Source organism: Colletotrichum graminicola (assembly GCF_000149035.1).
Source record: "Colletotrichum graminicola M1.001 genomic scaffold supercont1.6, whole genome shotgun sequence".
NCBI classification, from domain to species: Eukaryota; Fungi; Ascomycota; class Sordariomycetes; order Glomerellales; family Glomerellaceae; genus Colletotrichum; species Colletotrichum graminicola.
In genome coordinates this window covers 986,606-1,004,075 of record NW_007361010.1, presented here as the reverse complement: position 1 = coordinate 1,004,075, position 17,470 = coordinate 986,606, and the positions used below count along the sequence as shown (strand labels likewise).

The window sequence follows — 17,470 nt, the reverse complement described above, 5'->3', positions numbered from 1 at the left end:
CTCGCCCGCTCTCTTTCTCTCGCTCTCTTGTCCTCCACCACCCGCGCTACTTGGTACACTACATCTTACCCGACCTAACCTGGCTTGCGTGTGAAGGTGTGGACGTGTGGATGGGCGCCATCTCTCTTCCAGGTATCCTTCCCCGCCAGCCCAGTCCAATTCGGTCCAGGTCAGGTACAAGCTGCAGGGTACACTGCCTTCCTCGTCTTTCTCGCTCTTCCTGACCCTTGTCGTCCCCGCCTTCGCTCACACCCCCCCTTGCTTTTCTTTTCTTAAACCCCTCCCCCCTCGTCTATTTACCTACTTCGTACCTTCCTTACCCTCCTCCCCCCCCCCCCCCTAACCTGTCGCCCGTGGTCCATCCATCATCCACTTAGTCCGTCAGTCACTCAGTCAGTCGGTCACAGCCCCCCCCCCCCCCAGGTCAACTTGTTCCTCTGTGCCCTCGCTCGCCCATCCGCTGCCACATTTTGGCTCTCACTCCCGCCACGGCACACGCCCACGCGCGCTGCGACCGTACCTTAGTAGTGTACCTACCTCGCTGCTACCGCTGGTCTTACTCCCACTCCTGTACGTCCACATAGTCAGTCGACTCTCCGCCTCCCCTTCCCACCCAAGGCACCACCCACCATCGCACCAGCACCAGCACCCGCACCCGCACCCGCGCACCGCTGCTCGCTTCTCCTTGCTTGAACCTGTCCCGCCGCGAACCCGACCCTCTTTCTTCCTCCCTTTTCCCACCCCGTCCAAAATCATTAAACCCCCAGACCATCCTCCCCTTCCTAAACTCTCCTGATATCTCTTCTTACAAGACTCTTCTCTTCTTCCCATCCTCTCTTTTTTTTATTCTTCCTCTCCACTTCCCACTCCCTCTTCCCCTTCTCTCCTCGTCGGAGCCGCACATACCTCCCACCCCGTGTCTCTTCTCATCTCATCAGGACTGACCACCCCCGAGGCAAATCATCCCCTCCCAACGACACATCAGACACTGCCTGTCGCACGCTTGCCCATCATCGCGAATCCCATCGCGCCAGCAAACTTCCCAAGCTTTTTGTCTAGTTGCCAATCGGTTCCTGCGGGTTTCTTCGTCGAGCTTTTGCCACCAGTTTTGCCATTGAAGCACCTATTCGTTCTCCTTCGACGACCCTTAATCCATTCGACCTAGAGGTTCCATCCTGAGACCGAAAGGCCGCCGATAAACAATCCATCAAATCTCTTTTCGCAGCACCTTGACGGTTTTCCAACTGCGTCGGACATTGTCCACCATTCACCACAGGTCGATCTTGGGTCGTGCTGGTCAACAATCGTGCCAACATCACAAAGCATTTATTACCTCCGGGCTGGACTCGAACTCACATCTGAAAAGTAACACTCAAAAAGAATCATCGACCCCCTCATCCGGGCTCATCAAAAAAGGGCAGCGCCTTTCCACTTGCGATCCTCGTCTCGCATAACCCAAATTTTCTTTGACTCTCAATCACCGCGCTATCCCGCCGAGTCGATTGACGCGCGCAGTCTCTCTCCGATCCGGTCAGACGCGACCGACACGTCGTCAATTTCCATCCTAGATCACAATCAGCCAGGATGTATTCACAACATGCCGCCGCGGGCATGGCCCCCCAAAAACCAGAGACCTTCATGCTCAGCACCGAAGCCCAGCAGGCGTTGCCCCATGACGCTCAGGTTGCTCTGCAACAGGTTGACAACCGTAAGTCGCGCACCGACGGTACGAGGACGCTTGGAGGGCCTTTAAGCTGACGCAATTGCACAGTCAAATACTTCCTCATCTCTGCACCTGTCGACTGGCAACCCGACCAGTACATTCGCAGATTCCTCCTCCCCACAGGCGAATATGTCTCCTGCGTTCTCTGGAACAACCTCTTCCACATCTCCGGAACCGACATCGTCAGGTGCCTTTCTTTCAGATTCCAGGCCTTCGGCCGGCCAGTCAAGAACTCCAAAAAGTTCGAGGAGGGCATCTTCTCCGACCTGAGAAACTTGAAGTCGGGAACTGACGCTTCGCTCGAGGAGCCCAAGAGCCCCTTCCTCGACTTCCTCTACAAGAACAACTGCATTCGCACACAAAAGAAGCAGAAGGTCTTTTACTGGTACAGCGTCCCCCACGACAGGCTCTTCCTCGACGCTCTTGAGCGGGATCTGAAGCGCGAGAAGATGGGTCAGGAAGCCACCACCGTCGCTGTCAGCGAGCCTGCTCTCTCGTTCCAGTACGACTCGTCTCAGTCTCTCTACGAGCAGCTCACCAAGGCCCAGCAGGCCAACTCGTCCTCCTTCAACGCTCAGCAGGTGACATTTTCCCAGTCCCAGTCCACCTCCCCCATTATGCGTCCCATGGACAACATGCCGCCTCCCCAGATGATCCCCCAGTCGGTTGCTCCCATGTCTGACGGAATGGACGCCATGGTGCCGTACGGGGCGATGGGCATGCCTCCCCAGATGCCCCCGCAGCAGATGGTCAAGCGGGAGCCCGACTACAGCCGTGTTCAGTACAACCAGAATGGTGTCCCCATCACCCAGGGCCACCAGAGACACGCCTCGATGCCTGCCTACGGCCTCGAGTACTCCCCTGCCCCGTCTTTCGTCTCTTCTCAGTACGAGGACTACAGCAACCGGGGAATCTCCTTCGAACCCATCACGCCGCCCCAGCAGGCTCTGGGCATGGCCGCCGAGCCCGCCTACATCGCCAACGAGGAGACCGGTCTGTACACCGCTATCCCCGACCACATGGGCGGCAACGTCAACGGCCTCAACGGCATGATCCAGCTCCCCCCCTCCAACCTCGCCGGCCCTCAGTTCTCCAGAGCTTACGGTTCCAACAACGTCTACTCGGTGATTGAAGGATCCCCCACCTACAAGCAGAGAAGGCGCCGTTCGTCCATCCCGCCTGGAATGTCCGCCATCGCCGCTGCCACCGCTCAAGCACAGGCGCAGCACAGACCATCGGATCTCCGGCGGTCGGTCTCTGCATCAGTCGGTCCTGTTGCTGAAGGCGACGAGTCTGCGGACAACTCCCCACCCGGCCTTGCCTACAGTAGCTCCGCCATGTCCATGGTAAGCCAGCAGCACAAGGAGATGCTGGACCTGTCCCGGCACGGCACTCCGCTGTCCACTGTCGAGGGCAGCCCCGCTCTCAACCCCATGTCCCTCCAGCAGCAAGACTACCACCTCCAACACGATGACATGTCTGGTGATGGTTCTATGAATGGTGTTCCGCGTCCTGGTATGCAGGGCCCCAACGGCGTCGTTCGTAGAGCCCGCTCCGCGACTGTCATGGAACTTGGACCCTACCCCCAAAAGTCCCACTCCTGCCCCATCCCCACGTGTGGCCGCCTCTTTAAGCGTCTCGAGCACCTCAAGCGGTAAGATTCAGATCTAACATTTCATTTGTCACCAACCAAAACGACCTGCCTGAAATCTGACCAAACCTCCAGACACGTGAGAACACATACACAAGAAAGACCCTACATCTGCCCTTATTGTAGCAAGGCATTCTCCAGATCAGACAACCTAGCACAGTATGCCCCAATTTTCCTTCATCTCATTTCCTTTGTCATTTCCTTTGTCAAGAAGATTGTAATGTGGAGCGAGAGAGACCCCAAGCGATGATCAACGTCCAAACCGCCGCGCCACAGCACTACCACCATCATTACGCAGCCGCTAGATTGGGGGCGAAGCAATCCTCTTCTCACAGCAACATGGACTGACTGGGATGTTTTTCTTGCAGACACAAGCGTACTCATGACCGTGGCGAGAACGGCGAGACTACTCTTAACTTCTCCGGCGAGGAGGAGGAGGAGTACTCTGGTGAGGACCAGCTTGGTTCCCTCGGGGAGGCCTCGCCCAACTCCGAGAACGCCTACGTTACCGCCTCGCTCAACGGCGTCGCCAACGGCTCGACGCCGCCGACGTCCAACGGCATGGCCCAGTCATTCAACAGCTTGCAGACGCTCAGCATGCCGATGACCATTAGCCAACCGGCCATGAACGCGAGCGCCATTATGTGAGACGGTATCTTATGAGCTAAAGCTCTCATTACGACTGGAGTTACGTTTCCTTCGACACGGTGTTACTTAGAGGGCGGCATGGCTATGATAACGGTTTCGGAATGGGTCTGGAACTTTTTCTTTTTCCATTTTTTTTTTCTTCTCTTTTACTTCATCCATTTCCAGACATGGATTTCGGCACGAGTTAGCGATTGGGCTATTGCTCCTTTGGCTCCGGACGATTTTTTATTTATCTCGTTTTCAGTTTCGTGTGTTCAGCATCGAGTCTGGCCGTTGGTTCCAGACAGAAAAAGGAAACTCGCACACATAGAGATGGCGCACGGAGAGACTGGGAAGATCTCTCTGCGCGTTTGTACCCCACCGAAAAAGGGAGATTTCATGCATGAGCTTTAGGGTCGAGATGCGAAGAAGAGAAACGACTCGCACATGTATATATACTTGTTTCTTTTCCTTTGCGCTGGAGGGGCATACTTTGAGAAGAGGCAAAGTTGCTTGGAAGGCCAGATGATACCAGGCAGGAGAGACTGTTCGGCTACTCTGAAGAGTGTTGGACAGAGCATGTCACAAGTTAGCAGAGTTTTGAATGCTGATACATGTTGATCACATTATACTGTCCACTTGAAGTGACTGTTCGCTCCCGGTGATGTCGCTAGGAGGACTGATATTGCTGCATAAATGCATCCGATGACGCCCAGTGGGGTTCGAATGCCATGTCTCAATTATGCCAGTGGCATTCATGTGTATGCTCATGCATTCATCATTATTGGTTGGCCAGGGATGCTACGCGTCTATATATCCAGTCGGCGATACTCCGCACCCGCTACCAGTTTGTCATTGAATATGGGTAAGGAAAGAAAAGGTGGAGGGAAAAAAGGAGAAGAAAACTGGACTATTTTGACTTCCAAGTTATATCGTGGCCCAACGGTCAGCCAGTCCTACCTCCTCCCCAGTCCCCCTCTACCGCCGCCGCGGCCACCCCTCCCACCCCTGCCACTGCCGCCGCCGCCTTCGATGCTCTGGACGTCCCTCTCGCTCAGCCTCAGCTCGGCGCCGCGCATGCGACCCACGGCGGGGCCGTCGACGCTCCTCTCAGCGCGACCGGCCTTCTTCTTGGCCTTCTTGCCGGGGGCCGGGCCGGCCTCTTTCTCGAGCACGATGCCGTTCTCGCGGGCCTGCCGGCGGCGCTTGGCCTCCCTGCCGGCGGTGGCGGCGACGATGCCCTTGCGGATGGCCATGGGCATCTTGTCCTGGGTGAAGACGGAGCCGACTCCCGAGACGCCGCGGGCGAGCGCCTGCGTGCGCAGGTCGGCCTGGCGCTGGCGGAGGCGGCCCTCGGAGAAGGTCTTTGCGGCGGCTGTGGGGTTGAAGAAGGGGGTGACGGTGTGGCGGGCGAGGAGGTGTGACTCGGAGAGGAGGCGCTGGAGGGCGAGGTCGTTGGCCAGCATAGACTTGTCATTCTCATCGTCTGGGTCCGCCGGGGCCGAGATGGCGGCGGAGGGAGACGGGTCGGTTTGCGAGGGGGGTTTGGAGGACTGTGAGGGGCGGGTTAGGATGTGTGTGCGTGTATGTGTTTGTGGAGAGTAAGGGGTGGAGGGGGGGTGGCCACATACCATGAAGGCTTTGAGCTCGCGCTTGCTCATGCTCGCGACGGGTTGGGGTTTGGACTTTGTGTGGTCGACAACCTCGATTACGGGGTTCTCTTCGATGTCGTCCTCGTAGTCGTCTTCTTCTTCCTCGCCAGATCCGTTGTCGTCTTCTGCCGAAACGTGAACCGTCAGCAGCACGCCCTCTTCTTCTTCTCCTGTAAGCCCAGCTCCGGGCTTCCGTCCCCTCAAGCAGAGAGCACAAAAAGGTGTCGGCTTACCGTCCTCGCCGGAGAGGCCGCTCCACTCCTCTCCCTCCCCCTCCTGCCCGTCGACACCCTCGTCCTCAAAGACGTCCTCGTCGTCCTCGTCCGACGAGGCGGCTTCGTCGCCGTCTTCGCCCCGGACCCCGGCGGCCCTGGCCTTCTTCCGCTTCGGTTCCTCAATGGGCTTGAACTGCGCCTCGAAGTGCCTCCGGAAGATCTCCTGCGCGGAGAGCAGGGACTCGTCCACCTCTTCTTCTTCTTCGTCATCGTCGTGGTCTTCTTCCTCTTCCCTCTTCTTAACCTTCTTCGCCTTCGCGGCGATCTTCTGTACGGGGCCGGTTTTCTTTGTGGCCTCGAGACTCTTATTGTTCTTCTTCTTCGGCGCCGGTGCCGCCGTGGTCTTTGGCGTTCCAGTACCCTTCTTTGTGACGTTTGTAGAGATGGGCTTGCTGGCCTTGACGGAGGCGGCGGAGGATGAGGAGGGCGCCTTGCGCTTCCCGAGGACGGAGGCCATTGCTTCCCTGTCTTCGGCCCCGCGAAACGGTCTCGTCTTGGTCGCTGGGGGAGTGTGTGTAGGATACCGATATCGAAACACACAAAGGGGGGTCGTCCGATGCAAGGCCTGCGGCGTCGGATTGATGGCTGCCCAGGCGAGTCGGTCGCGTCGTGTCGGGGAAAATGCAGTCGCAAAACACTGGGGGAAGGAAAGCAAGAAAAGTAAGAAATAAAAATAAAATAAAAACCCCTACGACAGTACCTGTAGCTCACTCAGTCTGCCCACCCTCCCAGAAATTTCAGCGGGCCTCCCCCAATGCTTCTCCTCAGCCTCGTCCTAAATGTGGCTGAATAATACCATGTTATTGGACACCCGCTAGAAAGACGAGGTGGGGGCAAGGGGCGGTGCAAGAGCTCTCTCTCTCAGCCTTGGTGGGATAATACGGAGGGGCAAGCCACAGCTTTTGCATCCCCCTCCTCCTCCTCATCCAAAAATATCACCCACCAGATCCTTTACGTCAAACCCCGAACATCAGAACAACCCCCCCCAAACCCTACCCTCTTTCTCTTCCGCATTGCCCATAGTTTACTCCTGCATATCCCATTTGTGGGATGAAAGGAGCCACGGACGCCCTCAACTCCAGACATCAAAGGAGGCCTTCGCAATGTGACGTGTTTCGCGACGTGCACCACTTTCGACCGACAGCCCAAGAATAGCTCACGTCTAATGAACTAGATGAAACTGGCAGCCATCCGGTCGGCCGTCGGAGCTTAGGTTCAGGGCGAGGGCCAATCACTACAATAGGGTGACGGCCATCTCAGACCACGCAATACCCATGTACATATGCACCACCCTCTATGCACCAAGCACTTGACAGACCGAAGAGAACAAAAATGCGGGTAACACCAAACTAACTAACTCTGCTTGTGACAAACACTGCTTGCTATCCATCCCAAAACCCCTTTTCATCACATCTTTCCAACCCCCGATGCACACCCCTCACTGACACACGCACATGCATATCCACTAACCCCCCTCTCTCCCCTTTGCACATCACTCACACCGCAAAAATAACACTTTAAGAGCGCGCGGCTTCGAGCTCCAGCTCCAGCTGCCTGATCCTCTCGCTCTGATCCTGAGACCCGCCGGCGTTCACCTTGCGCTTCAGCCCCTCAACTTCGCCTGACAGCTGGCTAATCTTGTCGTTCTGCTTGCTGATCAGCTTCGTCTGGTTCTCCAGCATCTGTCTAATCTGGTCCAGAGACGACTCGATGTGCGTCGGGGATGCAGGTGAGTTGGCTGACGCCTTGACAGGCGACTGCTGGGCGGGAGGCGACTTGATTTGGGAGGGGGACGGCGCTTTAATGGGGGGCGGGATGTTGGCGGGCTCGACACGGGCAGGAGCAGGAGCAGGAGCAGGGGCAGGGGCAGGGGCGGCAGCGGCAGCAGGGACAGCAGCACGCTGGGCTGGTCTCTGTATCTCCTCGAAACTGGAGTTGTCGTCATCATCTTCCGGCTCGGCAGGCTCGTCGTCCTTGAACTTGGACGCCATGTTGGACATGGAGACCTGCTGATCCCTCATTGAGGGCGGCGGTGAGCGGGCGACCGGGGTGGGCTCCGGAGCAGGGGCGGGCTTCGGCGCCGGCTTAGCAGCTGGCGCAGGAGCAGAGGCAATCGCAGGGGGCTTATAGTCAGAGGCGACCTCCTTGGGAGCAGTGCCCTCGTACACGCTCTCCAGGTCAATCTTGGCGGGGATGCCATCCTTGCCACCCAGCCACTCCTGGGCGCTTACGGCCGGCTTGAGACCAGTAGCAGGGGGGAAGATATCGGACTGGAAGGTCTCGGCTCTACGGGGGACGGTGAAGGAGATGGGCTCGATGTGAGTATCGTTGACCGTCTTGTAAGCTCTCATAACCTCGTTATCGTGCACCTAAGCAGTGTTAGACTTGACCTCCTGCTGCACCACCTGCATATGCCAACTTACGTTAATGCCGCGGCGCGGAACGAAGGCAATGCCTCTTTGGGGCTCGGCGGACTTGTACTCGCTCAGGTACTCGAACTTGTCGTTTTCATACTCGTAGTAGCGGATGTTGCCGTCACTGCATGATCCGTCAGCAAAGCACCAACCCGACGGTACCGGGATACCTACCCCTTGCCAGCAAGATACAAACAGTTGGATCCCTCGTCTGTCCTAAAGTCAGCATTTGGCCGCCCCTGTCACGTAAACCACGAAGACCCACCCCAGAAGGGCATAATGACACCCGAGATCGAGTCCAGCATGGAGAAGCCTCCGATGGGCTCATTGCGACCGGGCTCCCACAGCGCGAGCTGACGCTCACTCATGCGCGAGAAACCGGCCGTGGCGAAGCGGTTGTGTTCGCCCATCCACACGGCCCTGCTGTTCTTGGCGCCCGGGTGGCCTGGTGCCTCGTGGACGGGCTTCTCGGCGCGCACATCCCACACGCGGATCTTCTTGTCGCGGGACGTCGTCACCAGGAGCGAACCGCTGGCGTTCCATGAGAGACTCTGCACGATGTCGTTGTGCTTCAGGGTATGGGTAGATGAACCATTGTTGATGTCCCAGAGCTTGATCGTGAAGTCGCCGGATGCGGACGCGAGGATGTTCTCGGCGGCGGGGTTGAACTGGACCTGGCCGACCTTTCTGTACGTCGTTTGTCAGTCTCGTAGTCGATTAAGAGGAGGCGGACGGGGGAGTGACCGGCGTCGACGAACCTCGAATGGCCAGCGAGCTTGCCGACAGGGGAGACGTCGGCGGGCTCCTCGGCATCGGTGTAGAGGGTGAAGTTCTCGGGAACCTGCCAGATAAAGACCTTTCCGTCCTCGGAACCAGACGCGATGACACGGTCGTTGAAGGGGTTCCTATCACGTGGCCGTCAGTATCTGTGTCGCGTGCGCTCGTGGTCGGTAGATGGGTAGGGAGTGTGGGGGGGGGACTTCGCGCGCGGGCGGTCGCTGGGATCGGCGTACCAGTCGGTATCAAGGACGGTGGCGGTATGGCCTCGGAACAGAGGGATTTGGTCAGGCACCTTGCCCGTCTCGCCGAGGGGGATGACAGCAAAGGCGCCACCGCCGCCGGCTTCCCAATTGACCGAGAGGTAGTCGGGGTTGGCCTAGAAGTAAGGAGATTCTGGTCAGCTCGTTCTCTCGAACCCGTGTTCCGGCATTGACCCATCAATTGTCTTGGAGCCAGAACAAACAGGGGGGGCGGAAAACGAAAGCCAAAAACAAAAGGGAGACCCATTACCTTCACCAAGTTGGTATCCCATGCATTCCGGCTAATGCGAAGGTTATCGTAGCAGAACTCCTTGCGGGTCGGCTTGCCAAAGACGTGTCCTGGACGAGAAGGATTCGGGCGTCAGCAGTCAGGCCCTCCCAGCGCAACGCGGCGGCTTGCGACAAAAAAAAAAAAAGACCCACGATATTTCGACGCTCGCACAAAGCGGCCCGCCATTGGGGATGATGTAGTATGTTCGGGAAGCTGGGTGGCGGGATGGGAAAGAGGAGGAGGATTCGAAAGGGGAAGAAAAAGATGCAGACGACGATATGCAATGCTGTGACGACGCAACCTGCGATCCTGTGGTGATCCAAAAGGGGAGGACTCGGTGTAATAGCTGGGCTGGGAGCTGTCGATGGCGGGCCCTCCCAAATAACGAACTACCTAATGAGGTTGGTGCTTGCCGCTCGCGGGTACGGCTGCTGCTATTGCTGGTCCCGCAGGCCAATACAATTCGGGTAGCGATCAATTGCTCCCATGGGTACGTACCCACCTCGCATATAGGTAATTCATACAGCTAGCTGTACGGAGTACATTACATTACTGGCTGATGGGATGGACACATTGGTGAAACTCCCCCGGCCAGCTGCGCCCCATGGCTTCCCTCCACCGGCGAGAACAACGATGGACCGGGGATCCAGCCAAGTTTATGCAATGCGTGTCATGATGCACGTGATGCATGCGCTTCCTCAACACAGCGCAGTTGGCAAGCAAGCCAGTCTTCATCTTCACTGTGCCGTCATGTGATGCCACCACATTCATCCTCACGTCATGGAGCCCAACATATTAGCGATAAAAAGCCTCCCATTTTTTTGTTACAACAACACGCTACGTACAACCAACGAGCTACCCGACTCCAAGAACAATGCTCAGAAGAGTCTGAGTGCGAATCTAAACCACACAAGCTCTCACACAGTCTCTGGGAACTTCCTCCATCGCCATCCAAATCCATGCCGAAACGCCATCTGCCTGCCAAAGTATTAAATGTCGAGGCAAGGGCGCATCCAGCAGACACAAGCCATCTTGAGGGCGGACCAAAGACACATGATCATCCGATCACGAACTCCAGGTCCAAGAGAATCATAGATCATGCCGTGCCCTCTCGTTTCTGCGTGTCGCCTAATCGTACGCGATCATGCCAAATCATGAAGAAAAGAAGGGGTATTAGTTGAAAGTACTCTTCGTCCGCGAGTGCACCCGCCGGCCCTCTGCCCGACGTCGCAGCGCCTCCTCCCTCTTGAGGACGAGCTCGCACCACTTGCCCTGCTTGCGAGGCCCACCGACCTCGTCGTCGCTGTCGCCACGACCGACGAGGTCCGTCAGGGCCGCCAGCCAGCCGGCCTTGTCTTCGGCAGTATCGGCGTAGAAGTCGATGGTCTCGCCGTTGTTGAAGCGGATGCGGAAGCCCTCCTCGACGAACATGTAGCCTTCTTCCTCCTCGGCAAAGGCCGACCTCCGACGCCTGCCGCCCTTGCCCGTAGTCTCCTTCTCCGTGAGTGCGCGCCGGTCGTCGATGAGACGCTTGGCATTGGCCAGGTTGATGGTGGCACGGGGTTGACGGGTGGCCTCGTGGTAGGCAGTGAGCTTGTGGCCGACAAGTTTGAAGTAACGACGACGCCAGTACTGGAATCGGATCAGCGCATGGTCAGGTTAGGCTGGGCGTCATGGAGTTACTTACCGGGCAATCGCCGCCCTGCTGGCTCAGGTGACCCTCCCAGTTCTTCGCAAGGCGCTCCTCGGCAGCCTTGAGTTCCCGGATGCAAGAATTCATGCTCTTGGGCATGTCCTCCTCGGTGGATCCCTTGGGACGGGGCACGAACAGCAACTGGAGCTCCAACTTGCCGATCTTGTACGGAGCACGGCGTACAACAGCGGTGTTGCCGCGCTTGCTCTTGACGCTGGAGGCGAACGCAGCCTCCTCAGTTGCCCACTCGTTGAAGCAGGCCACGTCCACAACGTACGGGCGGCCGTAGCAACGAGATTCGTGCTCCTTGAGGCACACGTAGGAACGAGCGAAGCTGCCGTCCTCGGCAGCGAGCGGGGACAACAGATCCCAGGCGGTGGGCGCAACCTTTACCTGTCTGGCCTGGGCCGCCTTCTGCTGCTCCGCCGCCAGGCGCTCCTCCTCTTCACGCTGGCGCATCTCCATCTCCTTGCGCTTCTTGGGCGACGCAAACACCCTGCTAAAGGTGGACGTCTTGGGCTTGATAGCCTTGGTAGGAGACTGCACGGTGACCTTCTTTGGCGGCGGTTTCTCCAGCTTGACGTTGAGGGTAAGCTGGAATTCCAGCTCGTTCGGCACAACAAGCTCGAATTCCTGGCCCACGGGGGCGTTGCGCGCAAGCTCGAGCCAGGCGGTCGTAACACAGTGTACACCGTTGTCAAGAGTAAGGCTGAACCAGGTGCGTTCCGCTGGAAGAGGTCAGTCATCTCAAGGGCTGAAAGGGGGGAGAAAGAGGAGGGCATACTTCTGGGAATGGGAAGATCGAGATCCTTGACACCGAGAACCTTGACGAAGAGACGGCCGCGCTCGCCGCTCTCCTCGGTGGCCAGCTCGGGGTTCAGGTCCTCCTCGGTCAAGGGATTGAGAGCTTGCGCGTTGCTCTCCTGACCAGGCATGGGCGGAACCGGCCCGCTGGTCTGGGGACGGCGCCTGACGCTCTTCTGTCTGGGCCTGCCATTCCAGGGCTCGACGGTCCACGACTGGGGGCGATCCGTCTTGACTGGGGAGTTGCCGGCTGATCGGCTCTTCCACATGTCGGAAGATTCCTTGTCGCTGGCCGTCACGACCTTTGTGTTTTGTCGCATGAGGTAGCCGCGCTGGTTCTTCTTGTTAGCATTCTGTAACTTTTCTTCTACTGAACCGAGTTTGCTCGTGGTTGCGGCCGGCCTGGACGCTTGTCTGCTGGGGCCTCCACTCGCGAAATGAGACGAATTATGGACTTGATGAGAAATAGCAACCTTTTGTGCCTCGATAACCCGGTCGAAATCCTGATCTAGACTCAGGCCAAAGTCGAGATCCAATGTCAGACTGCGTTTGGCAAAGCTCGAGTGGCGTTTCATCACGAAGTCCTCATCAATACCGGGCTCTTCCTGCAGGTCCCTCGACAGCCTGTTGCGGTGGCGTTCCGGAATGACTGGGATGTCGGGCACCTCGCGACTAACTTGGCGCCGTGCTTCCCTCATGGCAATGATGTCAGAAGGCGTGTTGGATGGTCTGGTCTTCAGCTTCGAGCCCGAGGCCTTGATGGTTGCCTGTCGCTCGGGGATGGCAGGGGATTCCATAGGAGGCTCATCAAAGATCTCCGACTCCTCCTCTTCCTCGTCGGAGGACATGGGACGATGAATGACGGACTCGGGCGTACCGGGCTCCTCCTCATATTCATCCTCCGGGTCACCCCATCCAGAGCCGTCATAGTCGGGCTTGGAAAGCTGGAACTGCTTGGGGGTCGAGGGCCGCTGCGTCTGAGCCTGGAGGTCCGTCATCTTGGGCGGCGGCTGGAGGTCTTCGAGCTCCTTGGCCGAGGGCTCTGGGGGCGGCGCCAGCATGAACGACTGCAGACCCCTAGAGAACTCGTTGTCCCTGCTCTCATCCTTCATCTCTGGAAGGCTGTGCTCGCGCTCTGCTGGAGCATCGACGGGCGCGGCAGCTTGGGCTTCTGGTGATGGCTCCTTCTCTGCCTCAAGTTGGGCCTCAGCCTCAGGCTGGGTCTCGACCTCAGGCTCGAAAACCTGCGTCATCTCGTCCTCGGGCGTCGGCTCCTTGGCTGAAGCCTCGGCAACGACGTCGACCTGCTGGTCGGACACGTTGCCGGCCCTGTCAGACTTGAGCTCGAGAGGTCTGACCTCGGAAGCCATGCCGAATGACTTTGCGGCACGAGGAGTCAGGATATCATCCTCAACCTGAGTGACCTCGGGAACACGAGCTGGGCCGTCTGAGTAGTGGCTGGCAGAATCCGTGTCGTTATCATCAATGTCGGACCGGGCGTAGAAGTGTGTGATGGACTCGGTCTCGGCATCCGAGGGCTCATCACGGTGAATGATGACACTGCCCTCGTCGCTCAGCTCAGATATGTCATCAAGAATCGAGTCATCCTCCGTCGATGGGATGGGGACATCGGGATCTAGTGGCAGATCGAGACGATGCTCAGGGCCGGGCCGCTCGGGGCTTGAACTGGGCGCTGGCGACGAGAAGTAGTCACCACCCTGGTCGCTGTTGCCGCCGTTGACACGGCGCATGATGGACTCGCGCGAGATGCGAGAGGGCAGCTCATAGTTCTCGAGAGCAGAGATGTCGCCGATGGTGTCATCAGCCTCATCGGCCTCATCGGCATCGAGGGAGAGCATGCTGGACTCGGCCGTCTCGGTATCCGAGGCGGGGCTCTGGATTCTATCGCGCGTGGCACCCCGACGAAGGCGGCGCTCTCGTTGCTGCTCGTTGGCAGACTTGTGGTCGTCTGAGAGCATCATAAGCTTGAGTCTCTCTTCGAGGGTCATCTTGCCGTTGCCGATGCTCTGGATCTCGGACTTGCTCGCGGCCGCCGGCGGAGGCGAAGGCAGGCTGCGATGGGCACTCAGCATCCTCTCGGCAGTGGCAGACAGGCCCGGCGAGGAGCGGGAGTCGCTGCGGGCAGGAGAGCCCATGCCGGGAAGAGGAGGCAGGGGGCGGTGGTCCGAGGTGGAGGAGTCGGATCGCTTGTGCTCTGTGCGACCGAGACGCGGAAGGGTGTCGGGCATCGGGCTACCATCAAACGGGTCCTCCTCCACACGCTCAGCGGATTGCCTCCAGTCGTCGGGACCGACAACCGGCGTCTTGTCCGTGTCTTCGAGGGAGGCGTCGAAGCTGTCACCCTCGATGTCGTGTTCACCGAAGTGGTAGTGGCCTTCCTCGTCGTCCTCATCATCCATCGAATCGAAGCTGCCCTCGCGCGAGTTGGACCCGATGGAGGAGATGTCGGGTGTAGCCATCTCATACTCGTTAATCTGAGGGGGGGCAGCATCGAATGTGACGCTCTTGGCGTGTCGATGCAGCGACTTGCCCGACGGAAGTTCGCGGTCGTCGAACGAGGTGTCGTCCGACCAAGTGCCAGTCTCGTGGTCGAAGCTGCTCTTGAAGTGGCTTCTCGAGAGGGACGACTTCATCGGGGACGCTTGATCCTTGCCTGGGCTGCGGGGCGGGTTGGAAGGGCCAGCCTGGGTTGGCGTGGAGGGCTTTGTGGGGCTCGCGGCGGGGTTGTAGATGGGGATACTCGATTTGCTGTTGTTGCGCTGGTGGCCGACGCCTCTGCTGAGAGAATCGGAGGACCGGAGGCCGTTGATGATGGTTGTCGTGCCGTCAAAGGAGCTCCCCTGATGCTTAGCTAGAGGGCGCTCAACCTGAGGTAGTCTGGTAGGATCGTATTCCTGCTTCTGCTCAAGGGCGAGGATGTTGCTGTTCTTGACGCGCGAAGCTTTCTGTAGACGCTCGATGGAGGTGCGGCGCGTTGGCGAAGGCGAGCCGTGGCGGCCGCCGTACAAGCCGGCGTTCTCCGTGCTGATGGAGTCAAGGTTGCGCTTCTGCCAGAAGAGCCTAGGCGAGGTGGTGGTCTCCAGCGGGGACGACTGGAATGGAGACGAGTCGGTGTTGAGAGTCATTTTCTGCAAGGCGGGTTGTTAGACGAAATGCTACACAGGCCCAGCCTGAGACACTCTCGGCTCACCTTGGACGGCTGCTTCCAGCTGGGCGAGTTCCTCCTGTGGTCTGAAGGAGAAAGCTCTGACAGAGGGCGAGGGATGCCCGTATTTGCTTTGGCGGTGGGGGGAGATCCCGGATTGCTGCTGCCTTTGGAGATGCGCAGCGGGTGCACCTGAGGAGAGGGTGTAGATGTTAGTCGACAGGAATCGCGCGCGCGAGGATGCGAGGCAGTGAGATGGGTAGGAAACTTACAGGTTCCTCAGAAGAAGCCATTTTGTGTGGTATTTTGGCGAATGCGCAAGCGCATCTGGGGAGGGCAAGAAGCGTCGCAGAGGGTGATGACAACCAGTACTCTTAAGGAGAATGCAAGGTAAAGAGCAGGCTCTGCTGCGGTGTTTCCGGGGGGGGGCAGGTAGGTAGGTAGTGGCAATGTTTCGCGGGCCTGGATTCTGCAAGATACGAAGGGGAAAAGGCGTCTTGAGTGTCTACTAGAATGTATGATTTGACTTTTTTGGGATCCGTCGCCTTGTGCAGTCAGTTGTCGGCTTTGGTCATAATCCGGGGAACAGACAAGTCGAGATATGGTGGACTGGAATGTGACAGAAGAGAGATGGAGATGCTTGATGCCGGAGGTGATGAAGGCGGGGGCGGCGCAAAACGACAAGCAGCAACAGCGGACACACACGAGGATAGAAAAAAAAAATCAATCAAAAAGGGCGATGCCGCGTAAAATGCAGGCAACAATAACTGGTAGCGTTCCTGACGGCCGTCGTGGGTTGAGAAACAACAAGAGGGTGAACAAGACGATGAGCGTTCAGATGCGTCGATGTGGTCGGGCGTTGTTTAAGGGCAACGAGGCGGTATGAGTTGACGTTGAGGTGGCGATGATTGGTGCGCGCGGAGAAGTAAACAAACAAGGAAGGCAGCTCTTTGTCGGTGGCGTTGCTCCTAGCGACCTTGTTGTTTAGTGCGACTCTAGGCTGACAGGGGGAGACGAGGGGCTTGGGACGAGGGGTTGTTGGCAGCGGACCACTGGGGAGAGTGGAAGACGACGACGAGTGGCTAGCCGTGGGCGGTTGAGGTGCTGCACGTGCCCACTCTTTCTGTGACGCTTCTCTTCTCAGCGGTTTTCACGGTGCAACAATTCATGCCTTCCCTTAGCGAGCTACCACAGTGCCTACCTACCTACCTACCTAGCTAGGTACCTTATACTACTACTCCGTACCTAGGTGACCTAGGCGTCGCCACAACAGATTGACATCCCCCTCCCTCTCTCGAGTATCACTTCACTCAGCGCCTGCAGGGAGAAGGAGAGAGAGGGGGAGGGAGGAAAGCAGGGCAAAAGCAAGTAGGTATCCGAGGCAGCGGCATGGGATACGACGGGAAAAGAAAAAAGAAGGATAGCATTTTGCATCAGCGTCAACTTGATTCAACAACGCGAGAGGCGGGTCCAGTCTTTTCCGTAACCATCTAAGCATCACGCTTAACCCCCCGTTGTTGTTGTGGTCGAACCATGATAATTCGCCGGGCCAACAGGAGCTAGGATACATGGGTTCTTGCCGTCTTATGCAGTCAAGGCCAAGTCATCGTGATCAATCAAACTCTCTGCGGGCCTGGGAGACCCGCCAGCCTTGCCCTGGATCTGAACCTGGACCTGGACACTTTGGCTCCCGCATGTCGTGCTTGTCTCCATCGCATCGTCGTACACATATTGCGCACATCGCATCCGATGGGGCCTGGTTGGTGGGTTCCTGCCGTCTGTTTTTCATGGTGTTGTACCTTACTTAGCCCGAATGCCGGGATGCTTGGTGATATCAGATGACGGGGAGAGGATGGAGCTCATTGTTATTTTACACGTCATGTCCTCCTTCCTTTCGCTCGCTCTCTCTCTCTCTTTCTGCCCGTGCATTACCAGGGTATGTGTTGTTGTTATCGCCATGTCGCTCGCTCGCTCGTTAGCCGTGCGATCGAGGGGAGCCTCACCCTCTCGATGTTGGAATTTCTTCGTATTATCTTGTCTGTGTGGCTCGGGAAAAAAAAACACGACTCTTCATTGTCAGTGGCTGGCTGCGCGCTGTCCTATGCACCCATCCATCTCCCCAGCACATGCTCGCAGTTTCTTGTTGACTGCATT

General features: G+C 57.9%; 4 protein-coding genes across 4 annotated transcripts; 1 reads left to right on the top strand and 3 right to left on the bottom strand.

The window, feature by feature from the left end:
- Positions 1-1,584: 1,584 nt before the first annotated feature.
- GLRG_02328 (STE like transcription factor) lies at positions 1,585-4,022 on the top strand (the record flags this gene model as incomplete). Its single annotated transcript, XM_008092986.1, has 4 exons — positions 1,585-1,708; positions 1,772-3,377; positions 3,450-3,533; positions 3,743-4,022. The coding sequence occupies 4 exons, from the start codon at positions 1,585-1,587 to the stop codon at positions 4,020-4,022; spliced, it is 2,094 nt and encodes a 697-aa protein (XP_008091177.1).
- A 935-nt stretch (positions 4,023-4,957) lies between these two features.
- GLRG_02327 (uncharacterized protein) lies at positions 4,958-6,385 on the bottom strand (the record flags this gene model as incomplete). Its single annotated transcript, XM_008092985.1, has 3 exons — positions 4,958-5,554; positions 5,633-5,778; positions 5,887-6,385. The coding sequence occupies 3 exons, from the start codon at positions 6,383-6,385 to the stop codon at positions 4,958-4,960; spliced, it is 1,242 nt and encodes a 413-aa protein (XP_008091176.1).
- Positions 6,386-7,445: 1,060 nt separating this feature from the next.
- Positions 7,446-9,839, bottom strand: GLRG_02326 (WD domain-containing protein; the record flags this gene model as incomplete). Its single annotated transcript, XM_008092984.1, has 8 exons — positions 7,446-8,297; positions 8,352-8,466; positions 8,517-8,553; positions 8,608-9,029; positions 9,101-9,247; positions 9,356-9,498; positions 9,633-9,721; positions 9,806-9,839. 8 exons carry the CDS (start codon positions 9,837-9,839, stop codon positions 7,446-7,448), a joined length of 1,839 nt encoding a protein of 612 aa, XP_008091175.1.
- A 987-nt stretch (positions 9,840-10,826) lies between these two features.
- GLRG_02325 (PH domain-containing protein) lies at positions 10,827-15,609 on the bottom strand (the record flags this gene model as incomplete). The annotated part of the gene is made up of 5 exons (XM_008092983.1): positions 10,827-11,285; positions 11,341-12,074; positions 12,131-15,299; positions 15,362-15,508; positions 15,589-15,609. The coding sequence occupies 5 exons, from the start codon at positions 15,607-15,609 to the stop codon at positions 10,827-10,829; spliced, it is 4,530 nt and encodes a 1,509-aa protein (XP_008091174.1).
- Between the last annotated feature and the right edge of the window lie 1,861 nt (positions 15,610-17,470).